This window comes from Phyllostomus hastatus, unplaced genomic scaffold, assembly GCF_019186645.2.
Source record: "Phyllostomus hastatus isolate PE091 unplaced genomic scaffold, TTU_PhHast_1.1 phas_contig_304, whole genome shotgun sequence".
NCBI classification, from domain to species: domain Eukaryota; kingdom Metazoa; phylum Chordata; class Mammalia; order Chiroptera; family Phyllostomidae; genus Phyllostomus; species Phyllostomus hastatus.
The window spans coordinates 634,469-647,780 of record NW_025333845.1 but is presented as its reverse complement, the minus strand read 5'-3'; the positions used below and the strand labels follow the sequence as shown (position 1 = coordinate 647,780).

The window sequence follows — 13,312 nt, the reverse complement described above, 5'->3', positions numbered from 1 at the left end:
TAGGTAGTTTTCAAAGGTGCTGGCAGATCTCCTGTTGGGATTTTGGGCTGAGATTTTGGGGTTTTATCACTTAAAAAGACTACAGGGTCTAAAAAGCTAGTTTCATTTCCTGCCCGTGCCTTCATCCTCCAGCAAGCAGATCTCACAGGATCTTGCATATTCTATGTCCCAGGACTGATTACCTTGGGGGTCTGCCAAATCTAGTCTGGACTACACCACCCCTGTTATTTCCGCAGGCCTGAGTTGGGCAGAGGAGACAAAGGTAGCCCGGAGACTTGAATTTCTCACAACTAAGAACAAGGACTCAGGCTTTGATGAAGCCGAGGGGGCAGGGTCGATGTTGATCACCCCTTCATTTCCACAGCCCCCTAAGTCCTTCCCTGAGGCCTCTACATGATCATGCCTGTCTTAGATGATTCCCCCCTTGGGAAATCTTACCCGTTATTGGCTAACTGATTGAGCACTGGGGGCTGGCACAGAACAGGCAGCATTCATGCTAAGGAAATAAGTTTTGTCTCCTTAGTGTCTCCTGGTTCGGAGGCCTCTTACTCAGCCTTAGCCATGGGTGGTTACAGTTTCCTGAGACCAGGCAGGGCGGTCCCCAACACAAAGTTATCATTTTTAAAGTAAACATTCGTTCCCATGCTTTTCTTTCAGAGGATCATAACGTAACTTTTCTAAAATAAAGCCAAAGGGACACGTACTGCCCTAAACATAGCAGAAATATAGATATGAATCTCCTCTAAACACTCTGAGTGCCAAATTAGCCAGGCCCCCCCAAAAGAATAGAATCCTAGAGATAACATCTTCAACAATAGTAAATGATAGGGAAACCTCCAGTATTCTAACACAAGGTAGGTGTAGCCAAGATTAGAAATTATATGTTAGGAAGCAGTGTAGAAGAGGTAATAACAAAAAAATTTAGAATAAAACAATGAACCACGACAGTGACCCCTGATAGGAGAGGAGTATTGCCTGAACAAACACCTGGCAGGTGGCTTTGAGATGGACTGGTAAAACTGAGAGCAATCTTGACCAGTTCCAAGTCCTCTTGCACTTGAGAAAATCAAGCAATGTAGCTCTGGTCCCAAGCACCTGATATTCTCAGAAATGTTCAGCACAGAAACCTTTCTGAAGGAAAATAACCTCAGCCTGAAGGAAACAACATGAAACCTAAAGATCACTCAAATAAGAGAGAAGGAAAGCATTTCTGACAGCTGAAAAGACTATAAGGGAAGCAGATGCAAGAAAATGCTGCTGCAGGCACAGAAAATTCTCAAGCTACTTGTATTGCTTGGGAGAAAGGCAGGCAGAGCTCTAGGGCTGGAACAGAAGGAGGGCACCAGACATCTAGAAACAGACTTAGTTCTGAGATACAGAAGTGGCCTCTAAGAGGGGGGCTACTTTGAATATTCCTACAATAGCAGGGGGAGCCCTAAAGCCATGAACCTGGAAAAGCTACTCTGCCATCCCCTCCCAGTCCAGAGGATCCTTTTCCCAGTCACTGTGGAAAACCTTCCTTCCCTTATATATTGGGATGAAAATGGATATATTGTAAACTAACTCTATACACAGTTATGAGCAAACATAAAAGGGAAAAAAATCAAGGACCAATATTCACCCACAGTCCTTAGAGTCATGCTTAAAATGGGAATCTTAGTTTAAAAAATTTTTTTAATACCTTCATGCTTCAATATTTTTTTAGGCTTATTTTTTAAAAAATACAACTCTTAATCTCAATTACAGAATTGAGAAGTCACAGAACAAGGGATGAGGATGGAAAGAGTGCGTGCCACTGTGACATAGAAAGTACTTCTATCAGTGCTTTGTGCAGTGATCCCTTATTGGTTCACTTAGCAAGCATACCTGGGATGACTGGCATGGGTTGAGCTCTGTGTTGAGCCCTGAGAATGTGGAGATGGGTGGAGCCTGGCTCTTGCTAACGAAGGGCATGTGACATTGGAAGATGTTTCCCTGTGTGTCTTATCAGTTGAATACATGTGTGCTGAGCTCAGCTCTGAATAAATAAGAAATAACTTCACTAAACGGTGATAGAAATTTTTTTCAGTGTTGCAGAAGGACTCACCCTCCAGTTGGTAGTTGGATAAAGACTACTGGGGTTCACATGCAAGTCTGCTCATACACACAGTACATATAACCTGTTTATGCTATATATACATTATAGAGAAACATGTTGAAGAGACAGAAAATTAAAAGCTCTTATTTTCTAATATGAAAAAATAATACATTATATATATATAATGCATTATATATATATTATATATAATATTGCTGCCTAATATATATTGACCAGTTCCCTAATTACCTGACTTGGAAAAAGCTTTTTCTCTCTGAGGTAAGTTATATTTGTTCAAAGTGGTCACATAGTATTCAAGCTGTGTACTGATATCTAAGGAAATGAAAAATTATAACCTTGTGTATAATATATGTGAACTGAAGACACAGGGGTTTCTTTAAGACATGACATTGAATATAAAAAAGGATTGATTTTAAAATAATGCCCAATTGTTTAATTTATACCTTAGTTGTATAAGTGCTTTTTTCTTAATCAACCTAAACTTGTTTTTCTACTTTATTTGTAAAATGTTCTTATAGATATTTGGATTCTAAGTGTGGCATGATAGTTCCTGTTGAAAGAAACCATCAATCTCCATAACTAAGCTGAGTAATTGACATGGGAAATATTTCAAATCTAGTGTCTTTAACACAGTTACATAAGGTTTTAAATTTGTTTAGCAGGAATTTCTTTTGTTTGGATTTCAGATTTATTTTACTTGCTTCTTCGAAACTTATTTGAGAATTTGGTTATTAAATTGCTGACTGTCAGATTTTTTGTATTAATATTACACAAAACAATTTTTTTTCATAATATCATGTCAAATATAGAAAATGCCACTTAGCACTCTTTCAGTTCTAAACTGTTTAAGATTTACAGAAGAATTCGACTCTCACTGGTGAGACTAAAAATTAAAGTTGATTCTGATCCACCGTCGTTTATAGTCTGTCTTTTATTTCAACAATGAGGATTGCCATGCAGGAGGCTTATTTCCCCCAGCCCGTTGATATGGGATGTTTACCTTAAACACAAAAGCTTTGCACAGTTCGAATGAACAGTGACTACATTCCAACCAGTTACACTTCTCCACATCCCCCATCACAGTGTACCCACTCGAAACACGGTGTAGTTTTGCAGGGGATCCTGAAAGGAAGCATGTATTTATTAAACACATCTCAGGAGACTTGGGCATACTCCTTCCACCTCTTTTCAGGTAGGGTTCTCTCACAAAACCCAGTGATTAAATTCCATAATCACTGAGCTCTCGGGCCTAATACTGTGCTGGCTGCATTTTAGATTTCAATAAATATTGTTGAATAAATAAATAAGTCAGCTGTTGTGTATCTTATAAGCAAACAAAATAAAAAAAAGCTTGTGAAAAAAATAGTTTTCCACCAGAATTATATAGTTTCCCTCCAGAATTCTCCACAGTTTTTAGATCTGGGGTTGAGTAGAAGACAGTATCTACAATACATGCCAGAGGGCAGGAGGAATGAAGGCTGAAAAACAGTTTGGGGAGAAATTTTCTGAGGAAACATGACTGGCAGTAAATGATACAAGATCAAGATTATTCAATAACTAATTCTGCTTTACGCATTTCTATTAGTTGAGGTCTCTGTCATCTAAACTTTTAATATAGCCTGTCACATACCAGTGTTTTAGGTAAGTGGAGTCATAACTCCACAAATTTAAAGAAAGTTTTGGCAGGGGATTATATTTTCTCTTGAAGAGTATTGGAGGTTTACATAAATTTCAGTAAAATATGAAATGCTTAGGTGGTATCAGCTGACCTCTGAGTTACACATGTACAAAACAAACTAATAAAATGATTGCTTAATGGATAATTTGTCTCCTGTATTTATTTTATGTAGCTGATAAATAAGTTTTCCATGGATAATAGAAGAAAAGAAAAATAAAAAGAAATTTATAAATATGAACACAAACTACACCCACCTACTCCTAGTTGGACACATCTATGATAACCTTAACTCCAAAGGTAGTTGAAGGTCGGGGGTGGGTAGGGCAGGGGAGAGTAATGGGGGAAAACTGTAATTGAACAATAATAAAAAAAATTATCTATTAAAAAAAAAGAAGATAGACTCTTTGTGCCCTGTTCCTATTAATTCTTTTAAAAATAGTTTCTGGGTAAAGTGCACTTCTTGTCCACCTGAATTGTAACTGCAGGAGTGTAGTAGTCTTGCCCCAGCAGAGCTGATCAGGTCTGGAGATGGTTTTGTGAAGTGAGGCTGGACCTCTCTGTGGTACTCAGACAGCAAGACTGATGGTCTGCCATGCCCAGGGCCCGGTGTGTTACCCTCTTCTACCATGTTCCAGTTTCTGAAGGTTTTTCCACTTCCTGAGCTGACATAAATTAATTTCATACAAGTCCACATAATATGGATTTGTGTGTTTGTTTCAATTCTTTATCAGACTTTGTTTATATTAACTTTTCTATGAGTCTTAACTATGAGGCACAGAGATCAAGAATTCTTTCTTAATCTCCTGTTGTAGGTTCTTTTCTCTCGCTCTTTCTTCATCAACCCACCCAGCATGGGCCCTGAGCATGAGATAAGCTCCCATGACAAGGCAAGACAAAATAATGACCTTTTTTATTCAGAATTTTTTTCTCATTAACTTCAAAATAGTCCTCTCACTAGCTTAGCCTGTGTGTTCAGTGTCATTTTCTTATGTTAGAGGTAGGCCTACTGGGCTCAAAATAAAAGTATAGCCTTGGCTGGTGTGGCTCAGTGGACTGAGTACCGGCCTGCAAACTGAAAATTCACCAGTTCAATTCCCACCCAAGGCACGTGCCTGGGTTTGCAGGCTAGGTTCCCCAGTAGGGGGCTCATGAGAGGCAACCACACATTGATATTTCCCTCCCTCCCTACACTCTCTCTAAAATAAATAAATAAAATCTTTAAAATAAAGAAGTATGAAATTTCTTTTCTTCTTTTTACTGGACCAAAGTCTAAGTATTTTATCACCAAGAGGGAAAAAATGTGAGTTGTAAAAACAATCCTGTTAAACAAAGAGTTAACAAAGAATTTCTACTTAAGGCCCAAAATAGGACTGTATGTGAGTCCTTCTTAAAACATAAATTGCAAGAGTGGCCTTAAAATTTTCTTATGGCTCCTGTCTCAAAAGAAAAGACAAAACCTAAAAATGTTTTTCCCTTATCCTCTGTAAATAAGCAGCATTTCTAATTTATGATGGAGCAAAAAGAAAGGAAATAAAGTGGAGAGTAGCCAGAAGATCTTTTAACAGGCTCATACTCCCTTGCCCTTCATCTTTTCTCCTGTTATACCATTGGGTTTCAAAGTTCAGCCTGTGGTCAAAAGGATGTCTTCCCATCTCTCCCTGGGTTGGGACTCAGTGTTTCCCTCATTTTCATACAGTAGCTTTCCCAAGCCTTGCCTTTGCCTCTATATATTCATTTAAACTAAACTCTCAAGGCATTATAAATTATTATTATTATTTGATGTTGCAATAGTTCCTTGTATGAATTAGAAAGCTCATTATTTAAATTGACTAAGACAATATTCTGAGTCTAGATCTCTAATACCTCAATTATTTTTCATATAAAATTATGCTGAGGTATATTCAATCATTTCCTCAAAATGGTTTATTTAGTGGACAATGACACATACATTGTGAATCTCTTATTAAACTTAGCAATGTGTTTCTGGAAACACTGGATCCCAAATATTTACATGATCTACATTCAGAAATAGTTTCCTCCATCTGGCACTTGGTACTTCTCCTTGATATTTTCTCAGTAGAACATAGTACAAAGATAAAAACTCTAGATAACTATGTGCTCTGTTGGTATGAGGTCTCTGACCCAGTTTCACTGGTGAGTTAGGTTAGACTCTGTAGGGCATCACCTTAATTTTAGTCTAGAAGTAAGCATGAGTTTAGTCTGAGACCACTAAAATTAGGCCAAAAGACTTCTTATTGAATTCTATTTCTCTGATATCAAGGAAAGAGTATGCAACATCAATCTAAGAGAAGGTCTGAAAAAATTATTTTCTGATGTCCAAATCATAAATGCTCTACTTTGACTATCCCAGCCCTTTTTGTAACTGGAAATTCTAGTAGGACACAATTTCTAATGTCTCTTATTATGTTATTGTGTGGAAGCAAATTAAAAACCCAAAAGGGAAAAGAAGGAGGTCATGTGTCTAGTATAATGTCAAAAATTTTATGGTTCAGCTATTGAACATTGCTTTTCTTGGGGGAGGATTAAGTGGTGGGCAGATAAAGGAAACAGAGGAATCTAGAAGTTTGTTTTTGTTTTTTTTTTTTTTAAATAGATGTCTACTCTATCTCCTGGGTCATGTTTGTTCATATATCTTATAGCAAGTTCTGACAGTGCATCTAGTTTCTCATTGTGAGGTCAAAACAGCTCATGAATTTTGGGGAGTGAAAGTGGTATGAAAGCAAGGAAGGAATGGTGGTATTAATAGTGATGCCATTAGACAGAGAGGCTGGTACAAATTATGGAGCCAGACTAGTACTGAATCTCATCTAAATGACATATTATCTGCGTTACCCTGAACAATTTACTTAATTCTCTGCACCTCTTAGGGCTGTTATGAAGAATAAGTGAATTAATGCACATAAATAATTTAGAACAGAACAGAACCTGCCACTTTAAAGAGTCAATGTTTAGTTATCATTACATTAGTCATATTATTGTATTGTAGAAAATGATTCCTAGCTTGGGCTAACTTTCCTCTGTAAAGTTTTGTCTAATAACTCAATTTCCTCTGATATTTATCTTTCTAATAATGCCACTGATGTTTGCTGAAGCTACTACTGTTTGTTTTGTTACAAGTTTTATCATTCTATTTTCCCCAGTACACATATCTATCTTATTCTTGATGATGAAATGATGATGATGACAATAATCATGATAATACCAATGGGTGGCAGCCTATGGCTACAATAAACATCAGATTTTAAAGCCAAAAGCAAAGGTCACATTTTGATGTGGCGAAACATGCGGACAATGGCTTGGCGGATCTCCTTTGTCTTGGCGCTATAAATGAGAGGGTTGAGCACAGGGGGCACAAAAAGGTAGATGTTGGACATGAGGACATGTATGTAACGTGGGACATGCTTCCCAAAGCGGTGCACTATGGAGACCCCAATCATTGGCACGTAAAATGCAAGTACAGCCAGGATATGTGACACACATGTGTTGAGAGCTTTGAGGCGTTCCTCATGGGAAGCAATGGCCATGACTGAACGCAGAATGAGCACATAGGAGAGGAAGATAAAAAACAGATCCATGCCAAAGGTGGATATAAGAACAAAGAGTCCATAGATGCTGTTGATAGTGATATCAGCACAGGCCAGTTTCATCATGTCTGGATGTAGGCAGTAGGAGTGGGAAAGAATATTGGATCTGCAGATAGGCAGCCTCATGATAAGGAATGGAAGAGGAAAGAGGGTAATGAAGCTCCGAGCAGTCACAGCTATACCCATTCCAGCAATGACTCCATCGGTGAGCACAGTGGCATAGTGCAAGGGATTGCAAATGGCCACATAGCGGTCTAAGCTCATGGACAGGAGAATACCTGATTCCATCATGGAGAAGGAATGAATGAGAAACATCTGAATTAGGCAGGCATCAAAAGCAATGTTGCGGGCATTGAGGCAGAAGGTTCTGAGTACAGTAGGCAGTGTAGCCATGGACATGGCCACATCACTGAAGGACAGCAAAGACAGGAGGTAGTACATGGGCTGGTGGAGGCTGGGCTCCATTCGCACAGCCTGCAAAATCACTGCATTGCCCCCAAAGGCCACAGCATACATTACACAGAGGGGCCCTGCTAGCCAAGAGTGAGAGCTCACCAGACCAGGGATACCAGTCAGGAGGAAGGAAGCAGGATGAGTGACATTGAACAATGCCATAGCAGGAGGAAGCCAGGACACTCTTCAGGGTGAGACCTTCGGACTTGGAGATTTCTGAGAGGTGCACTTACTGGAGGAGAAGAAACCAAGGAGTGAGAGGCACAACAGATGATGTCTACACAGATGATATCCTTTCTTTATATTTTATGATCATCTGGCCACACAGGCTGGGTTACTATTTTCCTCTGTTTAATGGAAGAAGAAAGACATTGACAAATCCTTCAAAAATATAAATTACTTACAAGGAAAAGATTTAAATTATATTTTCACAATTTTAATGTGTTTTAGAAGGGTAATTGAATGGAAATGTATAAAAGGACACTAGGAATCTGAATTATCAATAGCACTCGGAAGTATTCATTTAAATATACCTTTGAATATGTTTAATTTAGATCTGTCACTGACTAATGAGACATTCCCCAGAGCTAGTCTAAGTTATGAGTATTTGGTCAGGGAGAGGGAGGGGCTGCAGGATGTGGAGGAAATGACTGCCTCCAGACCTCAGCTTTCCATTGTCAGAGTTGCTGCAAAAAAGCAACAAAGAAACCATGTTTCTGCAACAGCACAAAGCTATGTTAAAAACTTATGAATTCTTCCCTTAATGTTCAATAGGTGCACTATCATGCAGCCTGAGGGGGGGCCTTATTCCAAAGGCAGACTTTCACAGTCATATGTACCCTCAAAATGTCTGTTACATAAACACATTCATGACCCTTCACACCAGCCTTATGTTAGATCCCACTCATATTCTATGAAACCACTCACCCACAGCTCTGTCTCTCACCATTTATTCTTAGTGTATAAATGTATTTGCATACTACCTCTTGACTTGTATACTCTTGAACATGCACATGCCTTATTGTGCTCAGTCCACATTGACATGTATGTAGCATTTATATATGCATGACATGCAGGTTATGCAGAGGTTTATATACTCTCACAACTCTTCCACCTATATATTTGTAGAGTTCTACTTTTCCCCCACTTCCCCATTATTAACTCACCCACATTTAGGCACTGCTTTCCCCATCATGCATTGAATTTACTATTTTTCTTACACATATTACATCCTCAATTCCTAGAGCCTAACTCACAACTGTTTCTCTGTGAGAGTGAGTATATAGTTTGGTTTGCTATCATTCTAATGTTTTGAAACCATTTCATATTCATTTTCTCATTGTGAATAAAGATAGGTTAGGCTTTTCATCTGAAAGACAAGTTTCAGGCTTAGAAGGTACCCTCTTTTGGAAGAGGAATTTCAGAAATATACACTACTATTTCCCCCTTCTCCTTCCTCTCCAATATCTAGCAAAGCAAGACCACAGCATAATCAGATTCCTCTTGATGGAAATGGAGGTGGAGGGGGACCTGGGAGCCACAGAGATGCTATGTGATGCAACATCACCAGCCCAGGACACCTCCTGGATTTTCTCTGGCAGTATAAAACTCAGATCTTGGTGTGGTTTCCACAGAGTCAGTGGCTACTTCTCTGTGTGATCAGTTGCATCTCTTCTGGTCCAGGAGCTCAGTCTGTGCATGCCTGTCTCTTGTCTGGGACTGTGATTCTTCAGGATCCAGGACTGATTGACCTTGTTTGCTTCTTGTCTCTCCCACTTGACTACAGTTCCCATTTTTTATACAGAGTCTCATAGAGGTGATCAGAGAAAACAAGAGAACTGAGCTAATGTAAAGGAAACAGAAAGAGAAAGGAGAGGAAAATAGGCTTTAATAAAAGCAGGAATCTGTGAAGCCAGGGCCAGAACCAATTTGGGCATAAAAACCTAAGTTTTAGTATTTATGGCAAAAAGTCTACCTGAACAGTCCCAGGTTCACATTCTTTGTCATATCCAATGTCCACAGACCTTCTGGGTTGTCTGGATGAGTATGAAGGAAAGAATATAGTAAGGAAAAACTACTCTTGTTGAGTACGTGCATTTCCTAGGTACTCTGCAAGGGTTTTTGTAGCCCATTACTCATTCTATTCTTCACAGATGTGGACACTGAAGCCCATGAGGTGAGCTTGCCTTGTTGTACATGCAAGTAGGGGATAAAATCTCCATTAAAAAATCTGTTAACACTCTCTAATATCTTATTTAGATCTTTAAGTCATCATTAAAGTATTGGAGAATTTGAAAAGGAAAATACAGGTACACATTTCTGAACGGAGATATCTCAGGTGCCTTTGAACAAAGGGAATGCTAAAGTCAAATTTATGTGGAGAAAATGATGTGGAAAGTAATTGTCTCCCATGCTGGCTGTATTTTATTTGGAATCCAGAACCTTTTCTTTAACTGAAATCATGCAGGAGCCAGGGTGGTTTAGAGAGAAAGGACCTGGGCTGGGGGTCAGGAGGCCTGGGATTTAACCCTGGCTCTGACATGCCCCGGCTGTATGAGCTTGGGAAAAATGATTCTTTTTTCAGTGAACTCTTCTTTATCATTTTAAAAGAACATATTCTAAGATACTTTATGATTCTGTTGTTCTTTTAGTTTACTTTGTAATTTTTGGTCACACAAAGAATGCCCAAGAAGATTTGCTAAGGAGGCTGGAAAAAAAGGCAAAATATGGTAGACATGGGGTTGGAGGGATGTATAGAAAGGCTCCTTTAAAGACCATCAGTTTCAATCTACATCATGCATAGTGAAAGAAATGCTGAGGTGTTCATAGTTCATCTCAAGTTTACAGCTGATTTCTCCTACTCTATGAATCTGCTGGGGAACTTTTACATATTTTATTGCAGAATCCATAATACAAGAGCAGTTTGACCCCATTTCCTGGCTCAGCTTTTGGTTTGAGTCATGGAATGATAGTTTGTGACCACTGTGCTCCCGGATTTCTTTATCTTTCCTATACGCTGAGTCTTGCTTTCCTCCCTGACCTTTCAACAATGTTAATAAGACAGACAATCCTTCGTCCCAAGGAGTTGACTCTGGAAAGTGAGCTGGCCAGATAAATACAGTTAAAAAATCATTTAGTGGAAATTCCAAAACAAGACCCCCAAGTCAAGGGAACTTTCCAGCTTCTCTGATCACTCTAAGATGCTGTTATCAGATAACCTCCACCCAAGTCTCTGCCTCTCCCTACCCCTGTCCCATTGTAACCCTTTCTTGGAGCAGGCTTCAGGAGCATCATCTAGCATACCCTTTCAGAGTTTCAGAACTCACCAGAAGAGTCAGGTGAGAGATTCCACAGAACAACAGCACATGCTTCTCTCTGTCCTTTAAAGTGAATCTGTGCCTGCTGCTTTATCTCATTCAAAGCCCCTGGAGAGAGGAGTGGTGCTGACTGTGTCTGAAATTCATTAGGAAGGTTTTAGTCTCTTGAGGCTCTTAATGACTTATGAGAATAAAGCATGTGCTCTTTTAGTTGAAAAAGAACTCAGCAATTTGCAACACAATTTCCACACCCAATGGAAGACACCATCTGGCAATGAATGGCACTATAATGAGAAGAGCTCATAGCCTTCTAAGAGAGATCTCAGAGTTATGTAATATTTTGATCGAGCCCACAAATAAAGTATAATAAAAATAACTACTTTTATGTTTCTTTTCCCTTTTATTTTTAAAGATTTTATTTATTTATTTTTAGAGAGAGGGGAAGGGAAGGAGAAAGAGAGGGAGAGAAACATCAGTGTGTGGTTGCTCTCACACCTGTCTGTTGCCTGCAATCCATGCATGTGCCTTCCTGACTGGAAATCAAACCAGCAACCCTTTGGTTCACAGGCCCACACTCAATATACTGAGCTACACCAGCCAGGGCTCTTTTCACTTTAGATGTATTGAATAGGGCTAATTATTGTGTTTTTTTTTGTTTGTTTTTACCACTGAGACTTCTATTCATATTCAGATAATAAAACATCCTCGGGTAAATAATTAGAATATCCAGCCTCAGGTTATAAATGAAGCTTCCCCGTGTCTAGAGTATAGCCTTTTCCCTCCTCCCATTCCTCGCTTGTTATCTGTAATTTCTGACTTCTCCAAGGAGAGAGAAGGAGAAGTGGAAGCTTCATAATTCTTTACTGCTTCAGTTAGCTGCTATGGTGTTTACTTAGGTTTGTTAAATGTTTAAAGCTGATTTCTTTCTTTGGGTGCTTTCAGAAATCATTCCAAGAAACTTTTCCCCTTCTCTCTATCTTTTACTTTATCGCCACTTAATGTAAATTTTTAAAAAATATATTGTATTGATTATGCTATTACAGTTGTCCCATATTTTCCCTTTACTCCCCTCCACCCTGCACACCCTCTCCCACCCACATTCCCCCTTTAGTTCATGTCTATGTGTCATAGTTATAAGTTCTTTAGCTTCTACATTTCCCATACTATTCTTACCCTCCCCCCGTCTATTTTCTACCTACATTCTATGCTACTTATTTTCTGTACCTTTTCAAACCCTTCTCTCCTCCTCCCACTCCCCTGTTGCTAACCCTCCATGTGATCTCCATTTCTGTGGTTCTGTTCATATTCTAGTGGTTTGCTTAGTTTGTTTTTGGTTTTGTTTTAGGTATGGTTATTAATTATTGTGACTTTGCTGTCATTTTAATGTACATGTTTTTATCTTCTTTTTCTTAGATAAGTCCTTTTAACATTTCCTATAATAAGGGCTTGGTGATGATGAACCCCTTTAACTTGACCTTATCTGAGAAGCACTTTCTCTGCCCTTCCACTCTAAATGAAAGCTTTGCTGGATAGAGCAATCTTACATGTCCTTGCCTTTCATGACTTGGAATACTTCTTTCCAGCTTCTTGCCTGCAAGGTCTCTTTTGAGAAATCAGCTGACAGTCTGATGGGAACTCCTTTGTAGGTAACTGCCTCCTTATCTCTTGCTGCTTTTAGGATTCTGTCCTTCATTTTAATCTTGGCTAATGTAATGATGATGTGCCTTGGTGTGTTCCTCCTTGGGTCCAACTTCTTTGGGACTCTCTGAGCTTCCTGGACTTCCTGGAAGTCTATTTCCTTTGCCAGATTAGGGAAGTTCTCCTTCATTATTTGTTCAAATAACTTTTCCACTTGTTGCTCTTACTCTTTTCCTCCTGGTACCCCTATAATTTGGATGTTGGAACATTTAAAGATGTGCTGGAGGTTCCTAAACCTCTCCTCATTTTTTTTTGAATTCATATTTCTTGATTCTTTTCTGATTGGATTTCTTTCTTCCTTGTGGTCCACACCATTGATCTGAGTCCCAGTTTCCTTCCCATCACTATTGGTTCCTTGTATATTTTCCTTTATTTCACTTAGTGTAGTCTTCATTTTTTCATCTAATTTGTGACCAAATTCAACCAATTCTGTGAGCATCCTGATTATCAGTGTTTTGAACTG

The 13,312-nt window shown here is 39.0% G+C and overlaps 1 protein-coding gene across 1 annotated transcript; it reads right to left on the bottom strand.

Moving 5' to 3' along the window:
• Window positions 1–7,057: 7,057 nt before the first annotated feature.
• Window positions 7,058–7,996, bottom strand: LOC123819304 (olfactory receptor 51I2). Its single transcript, XM_045839607.1, has one exon. The coding sequence runs from the start codon at window positions 7,994–7,996 to the stop codon at window positions 7,058–7,060; it is 939 nt and encodes a 312-aa protein (XP_045695563.1).
• Between the last annotated feature and the right edge of the window lie 5,316 nt (window positions 7,997–13,312).

What these genes read in the sequence shown, in the direction of transcription:
- LOC123819304 (XM_045839607.1), bottom strand. Translation starts at nt 7,996, where the DNA reads ATGGCATTGTTCAATGTCACTCATCCTGCTTCCTTCCTCCTGACTGGT.